Below are 25,634 nucleotides of genomic sequence, written 5' to 3' on the forward strand. Positions count from 1 at the left end.
GGGAGTTACTGTGGCTGCAACAAAACAAAATGCTGCAAATACCAAAAGGGTCAGGCTGCAACTATGGAAAAGGCATTAATGTTTCAGGCTGGTATTTATTTATTTATTAGTGTAAGAAGTAAGCTTACAGTACAATGAAGTTACTGTGAAAAGCCCCTCGTTACCACACTCCAGCGTCTGTTCTGAGGGAGAATTTAGCATGGTCAATGTACCTAACCAGCACATCTTTGGAGTGTGGGAGGAAACTGCAGCACTCAGGGAATCCATGTACACACTGGGAGAATGTGCAAACTCCAGTGTCCCAAGCCGGGAATTGAACCCTAGTCCCTGGCACTGTGACGCAGCAGTACTAAACACTGTGCCACAAAGTAACTTTTCATCAAAACTTGGGTCATCAACTATTTTACTCTCCTGCCGAACCTGCTGAGCATTCCCTGCATTTTCTGATTCTGCGAGAGATTTCCGGCATTTATGGTAATTCACTTTTGCTACTCAAGGTGCTGCTTCTCCCAAACCCACGTACACACAGAACAGAAGCTTATCAGCTCACATCACAGGTTGGTTTCTGTAATGTTTTATTTGATGACTTGTTGGGTTTAGAATTTACAGTAGCTGTGTTTTTCCTCCCCCACCTCCAGAACTGATGTTCTGATTTCTGACAACTGATAATTCTTCAAATTCAGGCAACGTTGCAAGTTGTAGACACATATTCAGGTCTGACTGAGTCAGGATCAGTGAGCTGTTACAGATAGAGAGCAGCTGAAGCTGGTGGGTGGGAGGTGAGGATCATATACTATTGAATCTAGTTAAATGCAGTCTTGGATTTCTATAAAATATCCCCCAAAAACTTAAGGATGTCACAATAGGAACAGCTGACAATAGCAAGGTGTCTGCAGTTGTTTATACATTGAGTTCTTGGCACGATGGTAACATACAAGTATGCTACTTTTAATTCACGCTTACACACTGCACTCATCACTAATATCAGCCTTGTAGCCCCTTTGCTCTCCCCCAATCCCACCCTGGTGCTGTACAGCTCAAATGTTTTCCCCAAACATGGTTCGGTTTGGAAGGACAGAGTCTACGGCTGTCTCATTGGTATTTCCCACGTAGTTTAAGTAGGCACATGAAAATTGTACACACCCACTGTTAAACTCAACTGAAATCCTAGCTGAAAGAATAGTTACTGGTACACTCACATGGGTCCTGTTTCACATTATTGAATTAAATTCAACTATACACACAGGTTCGCTTTGACACTGACATTTTACTCAAGAATATGATAAATTTACAATTTAAACTCTGTTACAGAAGTTTCAATTTCAGGCCCAATTATTCAAGGATTTCCCCCCAAAACTTTCACATGGGATTTTACTAACTTTATCCCAGGAATTTCCAAGTTAACCAAAAGTTCCACTGTTGCTGTTGACACTTTTAAAAGATAAACCAAGTGATTAGCTCTAATGTAATTTAACTTCCTTTTATTTCAACAAAAGTTAAACCTTCAGTAAAGCCGCATGATTATGGTTTGTGTCGATTTCAAAATGACCACAGAGGACACATCATGAATCTGATCATGGTACGTTGGAAGAGCAACTCTGAACGGTCGGATGGGACATGGAAATGTTGAAAATGCATAGTGGCTTCTTCAGCAGCACGGAGGAACGTGTCAGATGGAGAACTTTAGATAGTGGTGAGGGCACAAACTCCCGGAACGTGGTCCTGTGTTTCTTCAATCCGACCCACTCTGCATTGACTCCAATCAGATTCCTGCAGATCTCAGCCTTGCGATGTAAATATTGTGGCAGCCCCGCGTCAGAGTGACTTGTCCCATCATTAGGTTTGGAACACGCAGGAAAACTAGATTATTGCACAAATACCCTAAGAGATGTGGATGGACGAAGCTAGGGTTGTTCAAATGTCCTGGTGCAGGTGCGGTTTCAGTCACGGTTAGTGAGACAAGTCCTGAAAGAATTTCAAAACTAAACATCAGCTGCCCACCTGCATTGGCTTCAAGAAATTTACACAAAATGCACCAGTCCCTGGCTAATATCAAGTTTAGATTCAGTCACTGTTACACCCACCTTCAACAGAAAAAAAAATACTTTGACAAGACTACCCCTCCCTAACTTCAAGTGTTTAAAGATTTTTCATTGAGATATCATTGCCAGCCTTGCTGCAATGTTTTAGGAACACACTAACCACATATCAGTCAGATCAGAATACTGTTTCCTTTGCCCACTCAGCTTGGTTTGCAGACTAGGCTGCTGAATGAGTGTGCAGACTGCGTCAATGTCTGTGCACATTTAAGTTACATTCGCACTCGTCTCCATTCTTGCACGCTTGGTTTTCACATCATGTACAAAGCCCACGCCTTCTGTATCCCAAGGAGTCCATGTCCTTGAGCTTTTAAGCTTATGAATTGACAAATGAAATCAGGGCTGCTTAGAAAAAGTGATAAGTTCACATACATTGTAGTGGTATATGCACAAACTTGTACCTGGAGCATCATTTTCCTTTAAAGGTGCGTTGCTTAGGGTGGCACTGCCATGCTTTCACTGTACACACAATCTTAAGTCCATGAATTACAAACTCAGACTTTAGTAGCCTTGTCGTCAGTTCCACATTTTGCAGCGTCAACAGTGTCTGCCCCACCGCCCTGTCCCCACAACCTCCCCCACCCCAACCCCTTGGGGTTTATGGATTGACGAGCCAACGGTTCCTGTTATTAACTGGTTGCTTTCTCACAGCTCCTAGCTCCAAGGTAGGAACGGCTGTCAGGAATTTCCTCAAACCAGCCGGATGCGGAATGTGGAGATCTCCATCGGTCTCATGGAGACGAGGGTGCTGTTGAAGGGTTCGGTGGGATACAGGAGGGACAGAGACATCGGCTGCACACTCCGGATATCCAGACCCTGGAACAGACCCTCCAACGATAACTGGAACAGAAAGAGAAGGGTCACATTAGGTTGCAATCAACATTTTCTTCAAGTCAAGCATCCAGATAGGATTATCGCAATTTACAAACACTTTGCTGAGCTTTGGCAAATTGCAGGTCAGGTTTTGTTAATAGAATAGAACAGAATCCCTAAAGGAGGCCATTCGGCCCATCGAATCTGCATCAACAACAATCCCAGTCAAGTCCTATTCCAGTAACCCCACATATATTGTCCTGCGGAACCCCCTGAAAAAAAAAATCTCACTTTTCTTGTATAGTTCCACGACCATCATCTCTCTCTCCACCCTTATGTACAAGCTTACATGAGTGCTTGGGCAGTGTAGTCCAATCCTGAGGGGCGGGGGGGGGGGGGTGCCGCCCTGACAGAGTTATGACGGTGAAGACATTTTTCCCCTTAGTTCAGCGATCAATAACCTTGGGACGGGAGATTCAGAGGAGAGTTGAGGAAAAACTGTTTCAGCCAGAGGGTGGTGGGAATCTGACTCTCTCTGCTTCAGAAGGGTGATAGATGCAGGAACCCTCACAACATTTAAGAAGCATTTAGATGAGCACTAGCTACAAGGTTACAGATCAAGTGCTAGAAATTGGATAGGTGCTTGATGGCTGACACAGATACAATGGACCGAAGGGCCTCCCTCACTAGGGAAAGCGTTAGAGTTAGACACAACTCTCATTCCTACACAGAGAAGGTAGAAGGTATTACCATTTACGAGAATTCAAAACTAGGAACCATAAATATGAGGCAGACACAAGCAAACCCAATGTGGAACTCAGAGAAACCTCTATAGCCATAGAGTGATCAGACAGGGGAATTCATGGACACTGGGGGTAGTTGAGATGAATAGCATGGATGTGATTATCTCACCCCCCCCTTAAACATGAAGGGGAAAGGAACTGAGCGATGGGTTGATAGGATGAAATTAAGTAGAACAGGAGGGGGCTCATGCGGAATATAAACATTGACTGGAGTCTGCATGTTCTCCCTGTGTCTGTGTGGGTTTCCTCTGGGTGCTCAAGTTTCCTCCCACAGTCTGAAAGATGCGCTGGTTAGGGTGCACTGGCCGTGCTAAATTCTCCCTCAGTGTACTCGAACAGGCGCCAGAGTGTGGTGACTAGGGGAATTTCACAGGAACTTCATTGCAGTGTTAATGTAAGCCTACTTGTGACACTAATAAATAAACTTTAAAGGATGATGGGAACAATTAAGCTAGGGATTCTCCTGGCCTGAGGCTGAGCCACAAGAGGCCAAGTGTCTCGGAGTTAGTTACTGGGAGAATCCCAGTCTCCTGGTGAAGCAAATACAAAAAAAGTTACATAATCTCTGTTCCTTGAGTGGAGGTAGCATGCTCAGACGAACAGGGACTTGCATAATACTGCTTCTTTAAGATCTATTTAGACAACACGAGACATGATGGTATATGGACTAGGAACACGGATAATAAAAGATTTTAGATAAGGTAAAGGGGATGTGAGGAATGTCTTTTCCCTTTAAACGCAGCGTGATGATGATGACCTGGAATTCTCTCAGGAGAGTGGTGGAAGCGATGATCATTGATGATTTCAAAAGAGAATTGGATGGGCACTCGAGGGAAACAAACATGCAGGACAGTGGGTTGAACAAGCGACTGACTGCATTGTTCTACAGAGAGCCAGCACAGACTTGATGGTTTGAATAGCCTCCTGTGCCTTAGGTAACTACGTACGGTCCTTATTCATCTTGACAAGGGGAAGTGGTGGCACAGTGGTATTGTCATTAGACCCAAAATAAGGCACTGGGAACCCGGGTTCGAATCCCACCACCGCAGACAGTGAAATCTGAATATGGAAAAATCTAAGAGTGACCATTGTCGACTGTGGTATAAACTGAGATGAGGAGAAAGTACTTCACGCAGAGGACTTTGAATCTGCGGAACTCACTGTCCCAGGATTCAGTGAAGGCAGAATCAATCAACAGATTCAAGAAAGAAAGGTATGTTTCTGATGAGAAGTGATAAAGTGCGATGGGGAGCAGGCAGGAAAGTGGAGCTGAGACCATGATAAGATCAGCTATGGTCATGTTAAAGGTAGAATGGACTCAAAGGGCTGAGCTGCCTCCTCCTGCTCCTATGGTCCTTTAGGGAAGGAAATCTGCCTCACTGACCCTGTCTGGCCAACATGTGACTCCAGGCCCACAACAATCTGGTTGACATTTAATTGTCTCCAAATAGTTGAGTGAGACACCCAAGGACACCCAGATCCCATGAGCACATTTTTTAAAAAACCCTATCTAGTTTGTTCCAGCTCCCCCTCTGATTCATACCTTTCCTTGGGTTGTAGTGCAGTTGAAGCCCAGTGTCTTGGCTTCTAGCCCGCAGTCAAATCCTTTCCGGTGAAGAATTAAAGCCACCTCTAGCCCAGGGGATGAGACCACCTGTAGTGCAGAATGAGAGGGGGGATCATTTCAATATAGAGCAGTCAGAGATCTGTGCCACAATGAAGACTAGTGAAGGAAACCATTACTACTGAAAGGACTTCTGCGGAGCGGGGTGTGAAAACACACACCCAGATAGCCAGGGTTTGGTACTTAACACAACTATACTGTAGGAGGGTAATATGCTACAGCTAAAGCTCCACACATGCAATTCATAGAACCAACTGGTGTGTGTCAGGGTTGATTTGCAATGGTTCAGAGAATGGTGGCAGGGCGCATGTTCACATTTTACAGTGAACAGTGCTACTTGCCCTGAATATGGATCAATCAGGGAACAGTAGGGATTTGCCTATGCTACTGGACAAGTAATCCAGAGAGCTGGAATCAAATCCCACCATAGCAGTTGGCAATTTCAATTCAATTTGAATAAATCTGGAATAAAATTTAACCATTCAACTACTGCATGGTTACAAAAACCCACCTGTTTCTTGAATGCATTCTGAGAACAGAAATCTGTTGTCTTTACCCGGTCTGGCCTCTATGACTCCAAACTCAACTCTCATATTGTTGGCTTTTAATTACCATCTGAAATCGCCACAACTTAGGGCAATTAGGAATGGGCAATAAATACTTCCCTTCCCAGAGACGCGCAGATCCTCTGAACTATTCTCTAAAGACTGACCTGTCAAGTTGTCTAATGATAAATGACTTAGTTTTCCTGAGGAGGTTTGATAAGGTGCTGTGGGTTTGAGGCAGCTTCCAGGGGACAAAGAACGCTTCAAGGAGCGGGCAATCTTTTGGTGGCAGACTCAGCACTGAACTGTTTTCCTCCTTGAGGGCACCTGTGCCCAGGCTGGGACCACCACAAGGCAGGTGGAACTCTTCCTACTTGGCTCCAGGTAACCCTGCAAACCAATGCCCTGATGGGTAGGAAGGGTGCAAAGACTGTGTGTCATGGTGTAACAGTGAAATCAGCCAAGCACTGGTGGCATCACTCCCCTGCTGTATCCTCTCACCTCAGACTGCAGAGTTCTCATGTTCAGTATGTGGAAGTCACAGGGTATCGGAGTCGAAAGTGGATGCCAGCTTCTGATGGACGGAGCATTCTGTGGCCACACTGTAACTGGCATTGCCAGGACTTCATGGTTTACATGCATTGAGGTCATGTGACTGAGCAGAGAGGGGAAACTCACTGGCCGACTGTCCTGTACCTGCAGGGATAGAAATTAAAACTCAGTCTGCGGCAGGTCACACGGTTCACCTGGTTAGGCGAGAGGGATGCTGTAGAGAAGAACACAGGCAAGTTAACAGTCCACCAAATCCTCCCCCACCCGCTTTGTCTCCTGTGAACCCCACACTGATGAACTACCCGTCCCAGGGTTCATTAATCTACCTGTGCCCTGGTTTCCCCCGGGGACACCGTACACAAACCCAGGGCAACCCTGAGACACCAAAGGTTAAATCCCTGTTCCAATCAATTCCCAGATATGCAAATTCCAGATACTCTGTGATTAAAAGTTTTTATTAGCGTCACAAGTAAGCTGACATTAACACCACAGTGAAGTTATTGTGAAAGTCCCCCAGTTGCCACACAATGGTGCCTGTTCGGGTCAATGCACCCAACCAGCACCTCTTTCCAACTGTGGAAGGAAACAGGAGCACCTGAAGGAAACACACGCAAACACAGGGAGAACGTGCAAACTCCACACAGTCAGTGACCCAAGCCAGGAATGGAACCTGGGTCACTAGCGCTGCGAGGCAGCACTGCTAACCACTGTACCACCGTGTTGCCCTTAATTCTATCTCTTAATAAGAGAACAGCACCAAAAATATTGACTTGCAAATTCCTGGACCCACCATCTACAAACAGGACAAAACAAAGAGAGACAGAAAGAGAGAGACAGAAAGGCAGGGAGAAATAGTCTAGACTTTAACGGCTGGATTTGCACAACTCATGGGCCACAATATGACTTACTGGGTATAGTTTTGGACACGCAAAGTCTTCACAGTTAAGTGCTGAAAGATTATTAGATGTGGCCATCATAGTCAGGTCTGAGCTTGCCTTAATTTTTCTCCCTTTTCTCAGGTGAACAAAAACCATCCCAAGTGGGCCAAACACCATATGAACGGAGATTAGCTCACACAGCAGTACAGCATCATTCTGGTCTTAGTTCCCAGAGCTACACTGGTCATTGGTAGTTGTAGTTACTGACTGAACCATCAGGGGGAGCTAATGTATCAACTTTTCAACAAAATCCCCACAGCTGGCAGCAGCCAGCTCCAACCACAGAGAGTGGACTCGGCTGGAAGTTTCCTGCGAGCAGAGCATACTCAGACAGAAGCCAGATGACGTGGTATGGATTCTGAATAACCAGACTGCCCAGTTTCTAGAAACCCACTCAGCGTACAATAGGAGCAGATGTGTCATCACTGGGCATCATGGAAAGTGACTTTCCTGAGACTGCCGGCTGCACTCCCTTACAAATGGCTCACTAATGACCTTACAGTATCACAGACCTGCCCACAACCAACTCTCTGAAGAAGGCCTTTCACTGCTGAGTCACAAGAAGGCCAAGAGACACATGGGCAACAGTTCTATGGAGCGTCAGGGATGGGCAAGAAGCAGGTTGCACTAGAGCAACACACAAAGTTTGAGAGTTACAAATATTATACTGCAAGGAGCTTGTCAGCGTCCTCCCTGTTGAATATATTATGACTGGGATACAGTTGCAGGGTCAGTAGCAGTCCTCTGGTCAAATGGACAGTCTTGAGGTAGGAATATTGATCTGGACCCAAAGATGTGCAGGTTAGGTTGATTGGCCGTGTGAAATTGACCCTTAGTCTCGGGGGAGTAGCAGCAGGATAAATATGCAGGAATAGAGCCTGCGTGAGATTGTGGTTGGTGCAGACTCGCTGGCCAAATGGCTTCCTTCTGCACTGTAGGGATTCTATTACTTTATGGATCACAGACAACCCTACTGCTGTCCTTACCAATCTTTTGCATGTACGCACACTGGACAGCAATCAGGGACTGGAACTCTGGCTGATTTCCTTCCTGTGCCCAGGTGAACAACTGGTGGGTGGGTGAAACAGTACAGATTACAGAGCTTTCAGACACAGACAGACAGCTACTGGCTACATCTCACTGCAGCTATGACTCATAGCACAGAGGTGGTCAAAGTTAATTTAAAAATTACACTTTGACTCAGCCCCCTCTCTACAAGGTTACCTTGTGTGTGCTGGTCCTGGAAAAGATGGAGGCTGAGAGTGCCTGTAACATGGAGTGCAGCCTTGACAGAAAGCCAATGTGCTGAAGGAGCAAGGGGAGTGAAGAAAATGATGAACATGAAGGAATGCAGTAGCAAATGGGAAAGTACAGCCATTCATATCCCACAGATATGGAATTCACTATGTATGCACACACATATACACACACACCCATCACATCACAGATGATAGACACGATGGAATGGTTGGAATTTGTGTCTGTAATTCCAGAGTTCCCAATTCCCAAAAAGTAGTTCCCACAAACCACAGTACTAAATTCAACAATGCTAGTTATGTTGTCCCCAGCCATAAATTTGTTCCAGTGTTCCAAAAACCATGGAATTTCTGAACTCCCTTAAGGTTTCAGCTGGGCATTACCTAGAACCATTCCTTCCTGATTTCAGTTCTATCCCACACTCAGGGAAAGGTCTCAGTGACAGGGCAATAAAAATGGAAAGTGCGTTGCTTTATCTTGTACACGATTTCAATGGACACATCTACAAATGTACACACAAGCCCAGGCATGCGCGCACACACTGATATACCCGTGTGCACACTTTTCTGGATTATAACAGTGACTATACTTCAAATGCATTTCTGTAGTTGCACAGGGCATGCTGAGGTCACAAATGGCGCTATTTAAAGTTAATTTATTAGTTACAAGTAAGGTTTATATTAACACAGCAATGAAGCTACAGTGAAATTCCCCTAATTGCGCCTGTTCGGTTCAATGCACCTAACCAGCACGTCTTTCAGACTGTGGGAAGAAACCGGAGCACCTGGAGGGAACCCACAAAGACACGGGAGAATGTGCAAACTCCACACAGTGACCTGAGCTGGGAATTGAACCCAGGTCCCTAGCGCTGTGAGGAAGCAGTGCTAACCACTGTGCCACCATACTGCCCCAAAAAACCATGGCATTAAATGCAAGTATTTCCTCCTATGATGTGATGTGCAGCCAGCCGCACATGCCCCCTATTAGAGCATAGAACATTACAGCGCAGAACAGGCCCTTCGGCCCACGATGTTGCGCCGACCAGTTAAAAAAAACAATGACCCTCTAACCTAAACCAATCCCTTTTCATCCATAAACCTATCCACGGATCTCTTAAATGCCCCCAAACTAGGCGCATTTACAACTGCAGCAGGCAGGGCATTCCAATCCCTCACCACCCTCTGGGTAAAGAACCTACCCCTGACATCCATCCTATAACTACCTCCTCTTAATTTAAAGCCATGCCCCCTCGTGCTAGCTTTCTCCATCCGAGGAAAAAGGCTATCACTATCCACCCTATCTAAACCTCTAATCATCTTATATGTTTCAATAAGATCCCCTCTTAGCCGCCTTCTTTCTAGTGAAAACAACCCCAAAGGAGCTGTTGGTCCTTACTGGGGTACAATTCAACGAGCTACTTCAGCCTATTGGAATCACTCAGGTATCACAGCCATTCCCCATCCTGTCCTCACCTGTAATACACACTCCAGTGGGAATCACTGCCACAGCGAGGATGGACAGCTGATATCCAGCCTGGCGGGACAGCGAGGCCCCAGGGTGAGGCAGCTCATTCAGCCCAGACAGGGGTCGGCCTGAGATCTCTGGCTGTAAGGATTACGCAGCACCTCTGAGAACCACAGAGAGAAACCACCAAAATTTCTAACTCTATGCTTCCTAGCACGTGGAAGAGAGAGATCAGGTCATATACAAAGAAGTGGATTTCAAAGCAATTAAATACTTTGTTTGATGTTGGCCTCTTTTCCAGCAGGATTCGGAATCTGTTGCAGGTCACTTTATTGTCCTTCAGCCCCTGTCCCAAGCCCCGGTTATCATCCTGCATTAAACGGCGATCCAGAATAATCTCCAACTGACCTGGCAACGGAAAGAAAAAAATTCAGTCTTCAACAGAAATCAAATAACTGATTTGTGAGGCTTGTGTGGCTTATCTTCTTGCAAGCTTCTGAGGTTGCCAGGATTTCATTCCAACACATGTATGTTTTAAGTTAAAGTTTGTCAGTGTCGCAAGTACGGCTTACATTAACACTGCAATGAAGTTACTGTGAAAATCCCCTAGTTGCCACAATCCGGTGCCTGTTCGGGTACACTGAGAATTTAACCTAACCAGCACGTCTTTGGAGTGTGGGAGAAAATCGGAGCGTTCAGAGGAAGCCCACACAGACACAGACAGAGCATGCAAACTCCACACAGACAGTGACCCAAGCCAGCATCGAACCCAGGTCCCTGGCACCGTGAGGCAGCAGTGCTAATCACTGTGCCACCCCTGTCAATGATTGAACTTCCACAGCACTCTGGGTAGGGAATTTTAAAAATCCACCATCCTCGGAGTGAAAAAAATTTCTCAACTCTGTCTTAAATTACCTGCTGTTTATTCTGAGATTATGTTCCCTGCTTTTAGACTCACCAGCCAAAGGAAACATCCTATCTACATCCAGTTTTGTAAATATTCCATAAGTTTCAATGAGGACATGCCTCATCCTTCAAAACTCTCGGGAATAGAAGCCCAGTTTCTTCAATCTCTCCTCATAGGAGGATCCTGCCATCCTTGGGATTAGTCTGGTGAGCCTATGTTGCACACGCTCTACGGCAAGTACTTCTTTCCTTAGATAAGGAGACTGAAGCTCTACGTAAGAGATGTAATGTCTCACCTGGGTTCTACACAGCTGCAGCAAGACATCTTCACTTCTGTACTCAAATCCACTCGTGCTGAAGCCAACACACCATTTGCCTTCCTAATTGCTTGCTGCATCTGCATGCCAGCTTTTCGTGACTCACAAACAAGGACACCAGGTCCCTGTGGACACCAACACTTCCAACCTCTCTCCACTGAATAAACACTCTGCCTTTCTGTTTTGGCTATCAAGTGAATAACTTCACACTTACACTTTATTCCATTTGCCGTGTTCTAGCCTATTCACTGAGCCTTTCTCAAGCACCCCCCCCCCACCCCACCCCCACTAAAACCTCTTCACAACTCACATTCCCACCTAGTTTTGTGCCATAAGCAAACTGGGAAATATTATGTTTGGTCCCCAAATCCAAATCATGTATGCATATATATGCATATATGTGACACTAGCACTGATCCCTGCAGCACCCCACTAGTAACAGCCTGGGATCCTGTGAATGATCTGTTTATTCCTACTCTCTGCTTTCTGTCTATTAACCAGTTCTCAGTCTATACCAGTATATTATCACCCAATCCCATGTGCTATAATTTAACTTGCTAATCTCCTTATCAAAAGCCTTCTGAAAATCTAAATACACAACATCCACTGGTTCTCTTTCATGAATGCTGCAAGCAATTGGCTCCCAACAAGTTTGTCGAACATGATTTCCCTTTCATAAATCCGCACTGACTTGGCTCAGTGGAAACCACTCTTCTCCAAATGTCACATCCTTTATAACTGTTTCTAAATTTCCCCCAATGCTGACAGGTATGCAGTTCTCCATCCCTTAAGTCAGGGCCCAGCGAGGTTGCTTACCGCTGCGAGTGCTCGACACACCTAGAGACTGGGCAGTGTGTAGTGTCAGACGGGAACGATCGTCCTGAATGTAGGCCATGGCTGACATCGGGTAGAAGTTGGCCTGAAGCGGCAGCTTCTGAAAATATTTTCTAGGTTGAATCTATGGAAGAGTCAAATAGGTACAAAACGCTTGAAGAATGATCCAAACTGCTGCATGAACCTTGCCTCATTTAAAAAATACAGCCCCTTTCCCAAGATCAAATACCCTCCATTCTTATATAAAGGCAAAACACTGCCAACGTGGAATTTAAAACAAACAGAAAATGCTGGACAATCTCAGCAGGTCTGACAGCCTCTGTGGAGAGAGAATTGAGCCAAAGTTTTGAATCTGGATGACCCTTCATCTGTGGACTGACCTCATCGCTGATGTTTTTTTGATCCTAATTCCACCTCGCAAAAATTGAAGTGGTTTCCTTCCCCAGTGTACAGCCAGGGATAATCCATCAGTTCATCCATCAGGTTAGCAGCATGGTCAGTGTCTGGGGTCCATAGGACAGATTCAACATGCATCCATACTCTATTGGATATAAAAATCTTGTATCTGTATGACCGTTCCATTATAAATAACACTGATCATATTCAGAACTGCGGTGTGAACTTTACATTAAATCTGCTCTCTGTCTATAATCAGTGCACTGCAATGCCACCAACCATCAGGAATGTGTAATATACAGAGCAAGGTTACATCACCAAAACCAAACAAACTTAATAAAGGACTAAAAACAGAAAATGTTGGATAAGCTCAGCAGTCTGGCAACACCTGTAGAAAGAGGAACTGATTACATCTGTAGACTCCCTAACAGTTATCTCCCATCCTCAAAGCTTTATTTTCATAGAATCCCTACAGTGCAGAAAGAAGCCATTCAGCCCATCGAGTCTGCACCAACAACAATCCCACTCAGACTGTATCACCATAACCCCACATATTTATCCCGCTAATCCCGACATTAAGGTCAATTTAGCACAGCCAATCAACTTAATGTGCACATCTTTGGACTGTGGGAGGAAACCAGAGCAAGCAAACACACGGACATGGGGAAAATGTGCAAACGCCACACAGACAGGGACCCGAGGCTGGAATTGAAGCCAGGTCCCTGGCGCTGTGAGGCAACAATGCTAACCACTATGCCACCATCCTGTCCTGTCACAAGTAGGCTTACATTAACATTACAATGAAGTGTTACTGTGAAAATAACCCTAATTGCCACACTCCGGCGCCTGTTCGAGTACACTGAGGGAGAATTTAGCATGGCCAATGCACCCAACCAGCACGTCTTTCAAACCGTGGGAGGAAACCGGAGTACCTGGAGGAAACCCATGCAGACATGGGGAGAAAATGCAGACTCTGCACATAGTGACCCAATCTGGGAAAACAAACCCAGGTCCCCGATGCTGTGAGGCAGCCGTGCTAACCACAGTGCCACCACGAACACCAAACTTCATATCTAAGGAAGGATATATTTTCCTTGGAGGCAGTACAGCCAAGGTTCATTAAATTGGTTCCTGAGGTGAGAGGGTTGTCTCACGAGAGGCTAAGTTAGGTCTATCTCTCAAGTTTAAAACAATGGAAGGCAATCGCATTGAATATACAAGGTAACGAAGGGGTTGACAGGGCAGATGGAGAAATTGTTTCCACTGCCTGAGGAATCTAGTCATGATGTGGAGATGCCAGCGTTGGACTGGGGTAAACACAGTAAGAAGTCTAACAATACCAGGTTAAAGTCCAACAGGTTCAGAGCATTGCTCCAAAAGCTGGTGGCTTTTGCTATCAAATAAACCTGCTGGACTTTAACCTGGCGTTGTTAGATTTCTTACTGAGGAATCAAGAACATGGCTGTGCAGCCTCAGGATATGGGGCGAACTACTTAGGACCAAGATGAGGAGAAATTTGTTCATTTATGATTGTGAATCTTAGTAATTGTCCACCCAGAGGAATGCGAATACTCCCATCATTGACTATGTTCAACATCAGGTTAAAGTCCAACAGGTTTATTTGGAATCAGGGGCTTTCGGAGCGCTGCTCCTTCATCAAGTGGAGGTTAGCTCACTTCCAATCACCTGACGAAGGGGCAGCTCTCCGAAAGCTCCTGATTCCAAATAAAGCTGTCAGACTTCAAACTGGTGCTGAAAGACTTCTTACTGTGCCCGCCCCAGTCCAACACTGGCAACTCCACATCACTACGTTCAAGACCGAGATAGACAAATGTTTGAATTCTTAGGAAATCAAAGGAGATGGGGAATGGGCAGGAAAGGGGTTGAAGCAGAAGACCAATCACGATTATTTTAATGGCAGAGCAGACTCAAGGGAGTACACGATATATCCGTTCCTATTTCTTATGCTCCTGATAATACCACATAGCAATGTCCTAGTGAATGAGTGAAGTGCTATGTAAATAAACAGTGACCCCAAACAGCAGCAAGATCAGTGAATAGTTAATCACTTTTTAGTATGACTGGTTAATTACTGGTGAGGGCAGCAGGAGGCCATGTAACAGGAACATTATCAGAAACAAGCCTGTTGGATCTCAGGTTAAAGCACCCTCTGAAAGTCTCTACACTGGAACGTCAGCCTCCTGAAGTCACTTCCAAGGCTGGAAGCTTTTTGTTCCCTCCCACCCACCACACTGAGCATCTCAAGGGAGTGGAGGGAACCCTATGTTCCTCTGGGAAGTGATTGTAGATCACGTTACCTGAAACCCGTTCAAATCACTGAAGAAGGTGTCTCCACTTTCGATATCGGTGGACAGCCGCATCGCCAACTCCCGGTTGATCTGGTCATGAATGTCAACAACAATGGAAACTTCCAACGAAAGTCCCTCGACTCCTGTCAGCACGAGAGCGCACAGGCAGATTATCACCAAGTCATGTTAAACAGAGCACATTAGGAGCTATTCACTGGAATCCTTCTCTTACCTTTGGGTCAACTGCAGCACCAATTAACTCAGCACAGAACCATGGCAGTACCTGCTGGTCTGAATGACTCGACACCCGATCAGGTATGTCTCTAACCAGCCAGGGGAGAGGGATGAAGATTAGTGAGATTACTTTCAAAGCACAGTAAGTAGTCTCACAATACCACATTAAAGTCCAACAGGTTTATTTGGTAGCACAAACTTTTGGAGCACTGCCCCTTCATTAGGTGTGTGTAGGATTTGTTTCACAAGGAGGCCGTATATAAATATAAATTCAATTAGAAGATAACGGAGGGAATACCTTTAATTACCTTGATTAAAGGTAATCAAGTCTTTACAGGTACAGACAATGCGAGTGGAAAGAGGTTTAAACACAGGTTAAGGGGTGTGAATTGTCTCCAGCCAGGACAGTTAAAAGGATTTTGCGAGCCCAGGCAAGTTGTGGGAGTTACAGGAAGTGTGACATGAACCCAAGATCCCGGTTGAGCCTGTGCTCGTGTGTGCAGAACTTGGAACTTTAACCTGGCGTTGTGAGACTTCTTACTGTGCCCACCCCAGTCTAACGCTGGCATCTCCACATCATGATTTTCAAAGCAACAATGCCTTTTCCTTAAAGCAGGCTGCTTGACTCAGTTCTCTGCCAAAGGTCATATTCAGTGGTCAGCATGTCAAAAGAATCAAAACCGCATTACTCACAAAACCACAAATCAAGTGTCCTGTTCTGGGATACAGTGGAAGTGTTTACCTACTGCACTGCACTAAGTGGATTTTCACAGTAGATTGCCATGACAGCCTTACACCCCAAAAAGTAAAGTTAAAAGTTTATTTATTAGTCACAAATAAGGCTTACATTAACACTGCAATAAAGTTACTATGAAATTCCCCTAGTCGCCACACTGCAATGCCTACTCAGGAGAATTTAGGCCAATGCATCAAACCAGCACATCTTTCAGACTGTGGGGGGAAATCGGAGCACCCGGAGGACACCCACACAGACACAGGGAGAATATGCAAACTCCAGACAGACAATGCCCCAAGCCGGGAATCGAACCCAGGTCCCTGCTGTGAGGCAGCAGCGCTAACCATTGTGTTACCATACCACCCAGCCTTCATCTGTATTCTACAATGTTCACTTTTCACAATTCCCAACTCCTGGTGGCAACAAAGGCACTAAAACTGTCTCTCCCTGCTGCACTTTGTCGCTATTCAGTGACACTTGCAGGAAGGGTTGCAGATGGATGTCAAAGTGAGACAGATCAAGTGAAGCCGTGATGGGAATGCAGGTGTGGAAGTTCTGGTGCTGCTCTGACAAATCAGAACTGTGAAACTAAATGTAAGGGATCTGAAATGACCATGAATGATGCCAGGATTAATTTAAAACCCATCAAGCTCATTTTGGTCTTTAAGGAAAGAAATTTTTTGCCCTCAGTGGGAGAGTCTGTACAGGATTTCAGATGCTTCCTCTGTTGTGTCAGACTGCAACTAAGTTGTCAACCTGAAAAAGGATAGACAATAAATGCTAGATTGCTAGCATAATACACATGTTGTGCATACATACGGCATCTTCAAGAAAAAAAGGGGTTGAATTATAGTAGGAAGCAAGAAGGAGAAAAATGAAAGAGATACAATATAAGAATATAACTAGGAGCAGGAGTAGGCCATCTGGCCCCTCGAGCCTTCTCCACTATTCAATAAGATCATGACTGATCTTTTCAGCTCCACTTACCCGCCCACTCACCATAATCCTTAATTCCTTTACTGTTCAAAAATATATCTATCCTTGCCTTAAATACATTCAATGAGGTAGCCTCAACTGCTTCACTGAGCAGGGAATTCCAGATTCACAACAGTTTGTGTGGAGAAGTTCCTCCTCAACTCAGTCCTAAATCTGCTCCTCCTTATTTTGAGGCCATGCCCCCTAGTTCTAGTTTCACTCGCTAGTGGAAACAACTTCCCTGCCTCTATCTAATCTATTCCCTTCATAATCTTAGATATTTCTATAAGATCTCTCCTCATTCTTCTGAATTCCAATGAGTATAGCCCCAGTCTACTCAATCTCTCCTCATAAGCCAACCCTCTCAACTCTGGAATCAACCTAGTGAATCCCCTCTGCACCTCCTCCAGTGGCAGTATATCCTTTCTCAATTAAAGGGACCAAAACTGTACACAGTACTCCAGGTGTGGCCTCACCAGTGCCTTATACAGCTGCAACATATCTTCACTGTTTTTAAACTCCATCCCTCTAGCAATGAAGGACAAAATTCCATTTGCCTTCTTAATTACCTGCTGCACCTGCAAACCAACTCCTTGTGATTCCAGCACAAGGACACCCAGGTCCCTCTGCACAGCAGCATGCTGCAATTTTTTACTATTTAAATAATTGCCCATTTTGCTGTTATTCCTACCAAAAATGAATGACCTCACACTTACCAATATTGCACTCCACACAGACAGTGACCCAAGCCAAGAATTGAACCCGGGACCCTGGTACTGAGTGCTAACCACTTTGCCGCTCCAACTGCTGTCCACGAACACATCTGCTTCAAATAAGGTTTTCAAAACTTGCAGAGGGTTTTGGACCAACTAGAAAAGTGGCCTGAAAAATGGCAAATGGAATTTAACACAGACAAGTGTGAGGTATTGCACTTTGGAAGGACAAACCAAAATAGAACGTACAGGGTAAATGGTAGGACTCTGAAAAGTGAAGTTGAACAGAGGGATCTGGGAATACAGGTACAGAATTCCCTAATAGTGACGTCACAGGTGGACAGGGTCGTAAAGAGTGCTTTTGGTACATCGGCCTTTATAAATCAGAATATCGAGTATAAAAGTTGGAGTGTTATGGTAAGGTTGTATAAGGCATTGGTGAGGCTGTATTTGGAGTATTGTGTACAGTTTTGACTTAGTTACAGGAAGGATGTAAATAAGGTTGAAAGAGTGCAGAGAAGGTGCACAAGGATGTTGCCAGGACTTCAGAAGCTGAGTTACAGAGAGAGATTGAATAGGTTAGGACTTTATTCCCTGGAGTGTAGATGAATGTGGGGAGATTTGATAGAGATGTATAAGATTTTGATGGGTATAGATACAGTGAACGCAAGCAGGCTTTTTCCAATGAGTCTAGGGGAGAAGAAAACCAGAGGGCATGGGTTAAGGGTGAAAGGAGAAAAGTTTAAAGGGAATATTAGGGGGGGGCTTCTTCACACAGTAGTGGGAGTGTGGAATGAGCTGCCGGATAAAGTGGTAAATGCGGGGTCACTTTTAAGAAAAACTTGGATGGGTTGATGGATGAGAGGGGTGTGGAGGGATATGGTCCAAGTGCAGGTCAGCAGGACTAGGCAAAAAAATGGTTCGGCACAGACAAGAAGGGCCAAAAGGCCCGTTTCTGAGCTGTAATTTTCTATGGTTCTAAATCCTGAATCTCAAATTTTTCCACTGTCCACAACCCATCTTTGCACACAGCCACTGTTGCTCCAAGTATAACTTGAGAGTCTCCCCTCTTTGCTCACCTGAGGTTAGATACCAACCCCCGCCGACCCTATGCTTTATAAATTCCCTTCCTGAACCATCTTGTCTCAGTGGGTACTATTCTTTTCTCCAGAGCCTCATGGACAGTGCAGTCAGTCATCTCCTACTTGGTGTCTACTGTTCCCCCTCCAAACTCACCTCAGAAAATTCCTGCCATGGGTAAAGAAAGCTACCGTTACCTGGTAAGTTGTAGAGACGAACAATCTGCTGGAAGTGTTGATAGAAGGTAATAACTTCAGAGAACAATGGTCCTTTGGTAACGCGAGTGATGGCTGCCTGTTTGGCAATGTAGGCCTGAAAACAAATCAACACATGCAGCCACTTAGTGAAACAAATTAAGATGTGAAACACATGATAGTATCTTCTGCATTCTTCTCCATCTTGACAAAAAGAGAGGGGCTATTCAACTGAGGGGGATTTTAGCTATTGCACACTCTTCCTTGGTGCACTTGGCAGCAATAAGATTGCCAGATGTGGCATTGTTTTATTTAGGGATAGTATTATGGTGGCAGAAAGGACATTTGATGAGGACTCTACGGTAGTAGTATGGGCTGAGAGTAGAAACATGAAAGGAGAGGTCACCCTGTTGGGAGTTTTCTACAGGTCTCTGTAAAGTTCAAGAGATGTAGGGGAAAGGATTGCAAAGATGGTTCTGGATAGGAACAAAAGCAACACAGTAGTTATAGGGGATTTTAACTTTACAAATATTGACTGGAAAAACTGTAGTTCGAGTACTTTAGATGGGTCAGTTTTTGTCTATTGTGTGCCGGAGAGTTTCCTGATACAGTATGCAGACAGGCCAACAAGAGACACAGCCACATTGGATTTGGTACTGGGTAATGAACCAGGCCAGGTGTTACGTTTGGAGGTAGGTGAACACTTCGGTGATAGCAACCACAATTTGATTACATTTACATTAGCGATGAAAAGGGATATGTATATACCACTGGGCAAAAGTTATAGCCGGGAGAAAGGAAATTATGATGCTATTAGGTGAGATTTAGGATGCATAAGATGTGGAAGGAAACTGCAGGGGTTGAGCACAATTGAAATGTGGAGCTTGTTTAAGGAACAACTACTGCATGTCCTTGATAAGTACGTAACTGTCAGGCAGAGAGGAAGTGGTCAAGCGAGGGAACTAAAGAAGTTGAATCGCTTTGTGAAGACGAAGAAGGAGACTTACATCAAGATAAAACGTGAAGGCTCATTTGGGTGCTTGAGAGTTACAAGTTAGCCAGGAAGGACCTAAGAGGAGCCAGGAGACATGGGAAGTTTTTGGCAGGCCGGATCAAGGAAAACCCTAAAGTTTTCTATAGGTATGTATGAGCTATGAGGAGAGGCTGAATAAACTGGGCTTGTACTCGTTAGAGTTTAGAAGAATGAGAGGAGATCTCATTGAGACGTATAAGATGATGAATGGGATGGATAGGATAGAGGTGGAAAGGCTCTTCCCGCTCAAAAAAGACAATAGGACTAGGGGGCACAGCCTCAAGATAAAAGGGGGGCGGTTTAGAACGGAGTTGAGGAGGAACTTCTTCACTCAAAGGGTGGTGAATCTCTGGAATTCTCTGCCCGTTGAAGTGGTGGAGGCTGCCTCGCTAAATATTTTTAAGACGCGGGTTGATGGGTTTTTGATAGGAGAGGGGATTAAGGGTTATGGGGAGAGGGCAGGAAAGTGGAACTGAGCAGCGACAGATCAGCCATGATCTTATTGAATGGCGGGGCAGGCTCGAAGGGCTGGATGGCCTACTCCTGCTCCTATTTCTTATGAATAAAAGAATGACTAGGGTAAGATTAGGGCCGTCAAGGACAGTAGTTGGAAGTTGTTCGTGGAGTCCGAAGAAATAGGAGGTGCTAAATGAATATTTTGCATCAGTATTCACACAGAAAAGAGACAATGTTGTCAAGGAGAATACTGAGATACAGGCTATTATACTAGATGGGATTGAAGTTCATAAGGAGGAGGTGTTAGCAATTCTGGAAAGTATGAAAATAGATAAGTCCCCAGGGCCGGATGGGATTTATCCTAGGATTCTCTGGGAGGTAGTGAGGAGATTGCAGAGGCTTTGGCTTTGATCTTTATGTTGTCATTATCTACAGGTATAGTGCCAGAAGACTGGTGGATAGCAAATGTCCCCTCGTTCAAGAAAGGGAGTAGAGACAACCCTGGTAATTATAGACTAGTGAGCCTTACTTCTGTTGTGGGCAAAGCTTTGGAAAAGATTATAAAAGGTAGGATTTATAATCATCTAGAAAGGAATAATTTGATTAGGGATAGTCAGCACGGTTTTGTGAAGGGTAGATCATGCCTCACAAAACTTAGAGTTCTTTGAGAAGGTGACCAAAGAGATGGATGAGGGTAAAGCAATTGATGTGGTGTACATGGATTTCAGCAAAGCGCTTGATAAAGTTCCCCACGATCAGCTATTGCAGAAGATATGGAGGCATGGGATTGAGGGTGATTTCGTGGTTTGGATCAGAAATTGGCTAGCTGCAAAAGACAGAGTGTGGTGGTTGATGGGAAATGTTCATCCTGGAGTTCAGTTACTAGCAGTGTACTGCAAGGATCTGTTTTGGAGCCACTGCTGTTTGTCATTTTTATAAATGGCCTGAATGAGGGTGTAGCAGGATGGGTTAGTTAATTTGTGGATGACACTAAAGTCAGTGGAGTTGTGGACAGTGCGGAAGAATGTTGCAGGTTACAAAGGAACATAGATAAGCTGCAGAGCTGGGCTGAGAGGTGGCAAATGGAGTTTAATGTGGAAAAGTGTGCAGTGATTCACTTTGGAAGGAGTAACAGGAATACAGAGTACTGGACTTATGGTAAGTTACTTGGTAGTGTGGTTGAGCAGAGAGATCTCAGCGTTCATGTGCATAGATCCCTGAAAGTTGGTGCCCAGGTTGATAGGGCTGTTAAGAAGGCATACAGTGTGTTAGCTTTTATTGGTATATGGATTGAGTTTAGGAACCATGAGGTCATGTTGCAGCTGTACAAAACTCTGATTGGAGTATTGTATACAGTTCTGGTCACCACATTATAGGAGGGATGTGGAAGCATTGGAAAGGGTGCAGAGGAGATTTACCAGAGTGTTCCCTGGTATGGTGGAAAGGTCTTATGACGAAAGGCTGAGGGCTTGAGGCTGTTTGCGTTGGAGAGAAGGAGGTTAAGAGGTGACTTAATAAAGGCATATAAGATGATCAGAGGATTAGATAGCGTGGACAGTGTGAACCTTTTTTCTTGGATGGAGATGGCTAGCATGACATAGCTTTAAATTGAGGGGTGATAGATATAGGACAGATGTCAGAGGTAGGTTCTTTACTCAGTAGTAAGAGCGTGGAATGCAACAGTAGTGGGTTCGCCAACATTAAGGGCATTTAAATGGTCATTGGATAAACATATGGATGATATTGGAATTGACGAGCTTTAGATTGTTGCACCGACCTGTGAAACCATCGAGGGCTGAAGGGCCTGTACTGCGCCATAATGTTCTATGTCTATGTTCTAATTCAGGCTGCTGGTGAGACATAGTTTAGATGCCTCACTAGGGTTGGTCTATAAATACTGGCCAACCAGCAACACTCATGTCCCATAAAGAAAACCCACAAAATGCTGCTTCAGAATTACAAAACCACAAGTGATTCAGTACCACACTTACACTTCATGCTTCCATTTTCTCATTTTTTAAAGATGTGAGTAAAGGAACACGAGTTTTATTTTCCACGATTCAAGAACCGCCCTGGGATCCATTAAGTCACCAATTTTCAATTCAACAAACAGAACATTTCTGCAACTGTTCTGTTACCAACACTTTGCTGATAAATGCCTCTTGCAATGATGGAACGTTGTGTTTTGGGCAGTGTTGTCGAAACTTTGGGATAGGGGATCCCCTGGGGTGTGCCAGCATGCGCGAGGTATTTCAACGAGTGCATGAAGCCTTAACATCCCTGACCCCACCAACTTTTACAGATGCACCATAGAAAGCACTTTTTGGCTGTATCACAGCTTGGTATGGGTTCCTGCTCTGCCCAAGACTGCAAGGAACTAAAAAGGTTGTGAATGTAGCCCAATCCACCACACAGACCAGCCTCCCATCCATTGCCTCTGTCTACACTTCCCACTGCCTCAGCAAAGCTGCCAGCATAATTAACGACTCCACACTCCCTGGACATTCTCTCTTCCACCTTCTTCTGTGGGAAAAAAAGTACAAAAGTCTGAGGTCACGTACCAACCGACTCAAGAACAGCTTCTTCCCTGCTGCCATCAGACTTTTGAATGGACCTATCTTGCATTAAGCTAATCTTTCTCTACAGCCTAGCTATGACTGTAACACTACATTCTGCACCCTCTCGTTTCCTTCTCTATGAACAGCATGCTTTGTCTGTATAGCGCACAAGAAACAATACTTTTCACTGTATGCTAATACATGTGACAATAATAAATCAAATCAAATCACCAAATACATAAGGCCTTATGTCACCTCCCCCACCCACCCACAGAACGCCTCTGTTATAAAAGTCCGTACTTTGGCTTCACCGTCAGGTAGGAAGAGGTACGCCCCACTCTTATCCTTAAATGGCCGTGTCCCGTACCACACAAACTCCATCTGCACCTTCTGCTTCTGCTGGTCGTCTTTCCGCTTGATGCTCTGAAAAGTAAACTGTGTTACTGAGCAAAATAAAGCAGCAAATAAACCACTGTGGTTACATTCCACCTAAACGTGCACAAGAGTTGTGAACAATAAATTGCAAATAATATAAAGGCTCTAACCTACTTCCACTCCAATCTGTCCAAAATTTGTTATTGTGTAAACTTTTTAATTCTTACTTTTCAGCCAGGTTTTATAACAGGAGCTCTTCCACACAAAACAAATAACTTTTGGATGCAGGAAATAATAATAAAGCTTGCAGCACAGGCTGCCGGAGTTTTGTAATCCAGGTAAAAGTGATCAAATTTAAAGAGAGTGTAGTAACTCCCTATGGATGTGTATGTATAACCAAATGGACAGTTCCTGGGCAAGTATTGTCACGGTGACATCCAGCATTCCTACCTCCATTAATCCAGTCACTCCATTAAACCACACTTGCATGTGCTGGTTTTCAACGAAGAAATCATCAGTCAAGGATTCCAGGATCTTTACGCTAAACGGCTCCTTCTTACTCACAGTCACATCTCGATTTCGCAGGTAGATGACTGTGTTGGATTTCACCGATGTACGGTAATTAAATGATTCAGTCAGCTGGAACACAGCAAGTCCCAGAGCGGAGAGTCGAGCGACAAAGGAGATCTGTGGTGAAAGACAGAACGGATACCATAGCAGCGAATGGAGGAAAGGAAATCACGTTATATTGAACAAAAGGGGTATATTCATCAACCTTGTGTGAACTGAGATTACACCAGAGTGCAAATAGCCAGTGGTGTCATTAAATTATTTAACGTATTGATACTGTTAGGTCATGTTCAATGAGTAGGAAGAGAAAAAAAAATACACTGGCTTCAGAACAAACATCACCATTGACAGGCTGAATGAGTGAGCCTGCATCTTTATAATGTATTATGTCCTGCATACATCACAAAACACTCCACCAGTCAAGTAATTGATTCTGCAACATAACACTGGCATTAAACACCTGCAATTAACACACTCCACAAACACTAGAAATAACTGGAGAGATAATCTGTTTACAGTGCTGCTGGCTAAAGGATTAATATTGGATCAGGGCTCCAAGAGAACTCCTTCCTCTTCTGCATGTACAGCCCCAGATTTTTTAACATTGATCCAAATAGACACAGTACATCCCAATTGAAGGCTTCCTTGATAATATAACGTGTCAATCTAAAACTTACATACTCAAACTTGAGTGAGATTGGAACCCTCAACTTTAACTTTACTTATTCGTCACACAAATGGGCTTACATTAACACTGCAATGACGTTACTATGAAAATTCCCTAGTCACCACACTCTGGTGTTTGTTTGGGTACATTGAGGGAGAATTTAGCATTGCCAATGCACCTAACCAGCACGTTTTTTGGACTGTGGGAGGAAACCGGAGTACCTGGAGGAAATCCACAAGATTAGGGGAGAATGTGCCAATTCCGGTCAATGTTTATATTCCACATGCACCTCCTCCCATTCTACTCAATTTCATCCTATTAACCCATCGCTCAATTCTTTTCTCCTTCATGTTTAAGACGGAGCGAGGTAATCTCATCCATGCTATCACCTCAACTACCCCCAGTGTCCGTCAATTCCCTTGTCTGAGCACTGTCAGAATGGGGAGAATGTGTAGAGTCTGCACAATCACCCAAACTGGGAATCGAACCTGGCTCACTAGCGCTGTGAGGCAGCAATGCTAATGACTGTGCCACCCTAAATGGGACCAGGCACACCATAACCTCAACCCTCGTGTCAAAGCTATACCGCTCAAACCCAAGTTTGGAGGGGCAGAATCAACATTTGAACTTATGTCCAAACGACACAGTATAAATGTTTAACACACCGACCAGTACGCATGACTGAACCTACTGCGTCGACACAGAACTGTAATTAAATTTGCACAGCCCGACGTTCTCTGCAGTACCTGGTATACATCGGCCACCATATCTGTCGCTGATTTCCACACAGCGCTGATCTGAGTTGGCAGATGGCTTCCATCGGCTAATGTAACCCTGACCTGGGGTGAAGTAGTGAGAACAGAAATCACGCAGGGGCGTTCTTGCTCAATGGGGTTGAACACAACCAGGTATCTGCAAAAACAACACGCAAGGGGTATCAAAAATGGAAGTTTTGCATACAAATACAAGTTCACGCTGGTTTAACTGTTGTAAAAAAAAATTGTTCTACCTGGGAAGAGACTCCAGTTTTATCACCACTTTCTCTGGTAGTGCATCATGATTTTGCCGTTTGTCATCCTAAAATTAAAATCGAGACATTATAATAATTCATAAAGAGTATGGCTAACACAATCACTAATTATAACTTCAAATGCTATTGTACTTGGTATAATGTGGCAGATTCCAG

General features: G+C 44.5%; 1 protein-coding gene across 3 annotated transcripts in view; it reads right to left on the bottom strand.

Moving 5' to 3' along the window:
• Positions 1 to 1,247: 1,247 nt before the first annotated feature.
• Positions 1,248 to 25,634, bottom strand: part of man2a2 (mannosidase, alpha, class 2A, member 2) — a 43,926-nt gene continuing 19,539 nt past the window's right edge. For 2 of the 3 annotated variants that reach the window (XM_080216201.1, XM_080216202.1), the window contains exons 12-23: positions 25,458 to 25,525; positions 25,195 to 25,360; positions 23,662 to 23,898; positions 23,137 to 23,259; positions 18,793 to 18,907; positions 14,867 to 15,000; positions 12,135 to 12,276; positions 10,370 to 10,503; positions 8,599 to 8,679; positions 6,386 to 6,580; positions 5,259 to 5,369; positions 1,248 to 2,939 (exon numbers count right to left, since the gene is read on the bottom strand). In XM_080216201.1, the coding sequence (XP_080072327.1) occupies positions 2,790 to 2,939; positions 5,259 to 5,369; positions 6,386 to 6,580; positions 8,599 to 8,679; positions 10,370 to 10,503; positions 12,135 to 12,276; positions 14,867 to 15,000; positions 18,793 to 18,907; positions 23,137 to 23,259; positions 23,662 to 23,898; positions 25,195 to 25,360; positions 25,458 to 25,525 (1,656 nt within the window). In that variant the 3' untranslated portion in view covers positions 1,248 to 2,789. The remainder of the gene's footprint in view (positions 2,940 to 5,258; positions 5,370 to 6,385; positions 6,581 to 8,598; positions 8,680 to 10,369; positions 10,504 to 12,134; positions 12,277 to 14,866; positions 15,001 to 18,792; positions 18,908 to 23,136; positions 23,260 to 23,661; positions 23,899 to 25,194; positions 25,361 to 25,457; positions 25,526 to 25,634) is intronic. The other variant, XM_080216203.1, reaches the window with a different exon arrangement.

The sequence above is a fragment of the Carcharhinus amblyrhynchos genome, chromosome 32 (assembly GCF_965287045.1).
Source record: "Carcharhinus amblyrhynchos chromosome 32, sCarAmb.v2.hapA, whole genome shotgun sequence".
Lineage (NCBI taxonomy): Eukaryota > Metazoa > Chordata > Chondrichthyes > Carcharhiniformes > Carcharhinidae > Carcharhinus > Carcharhinus amblyrhynchos.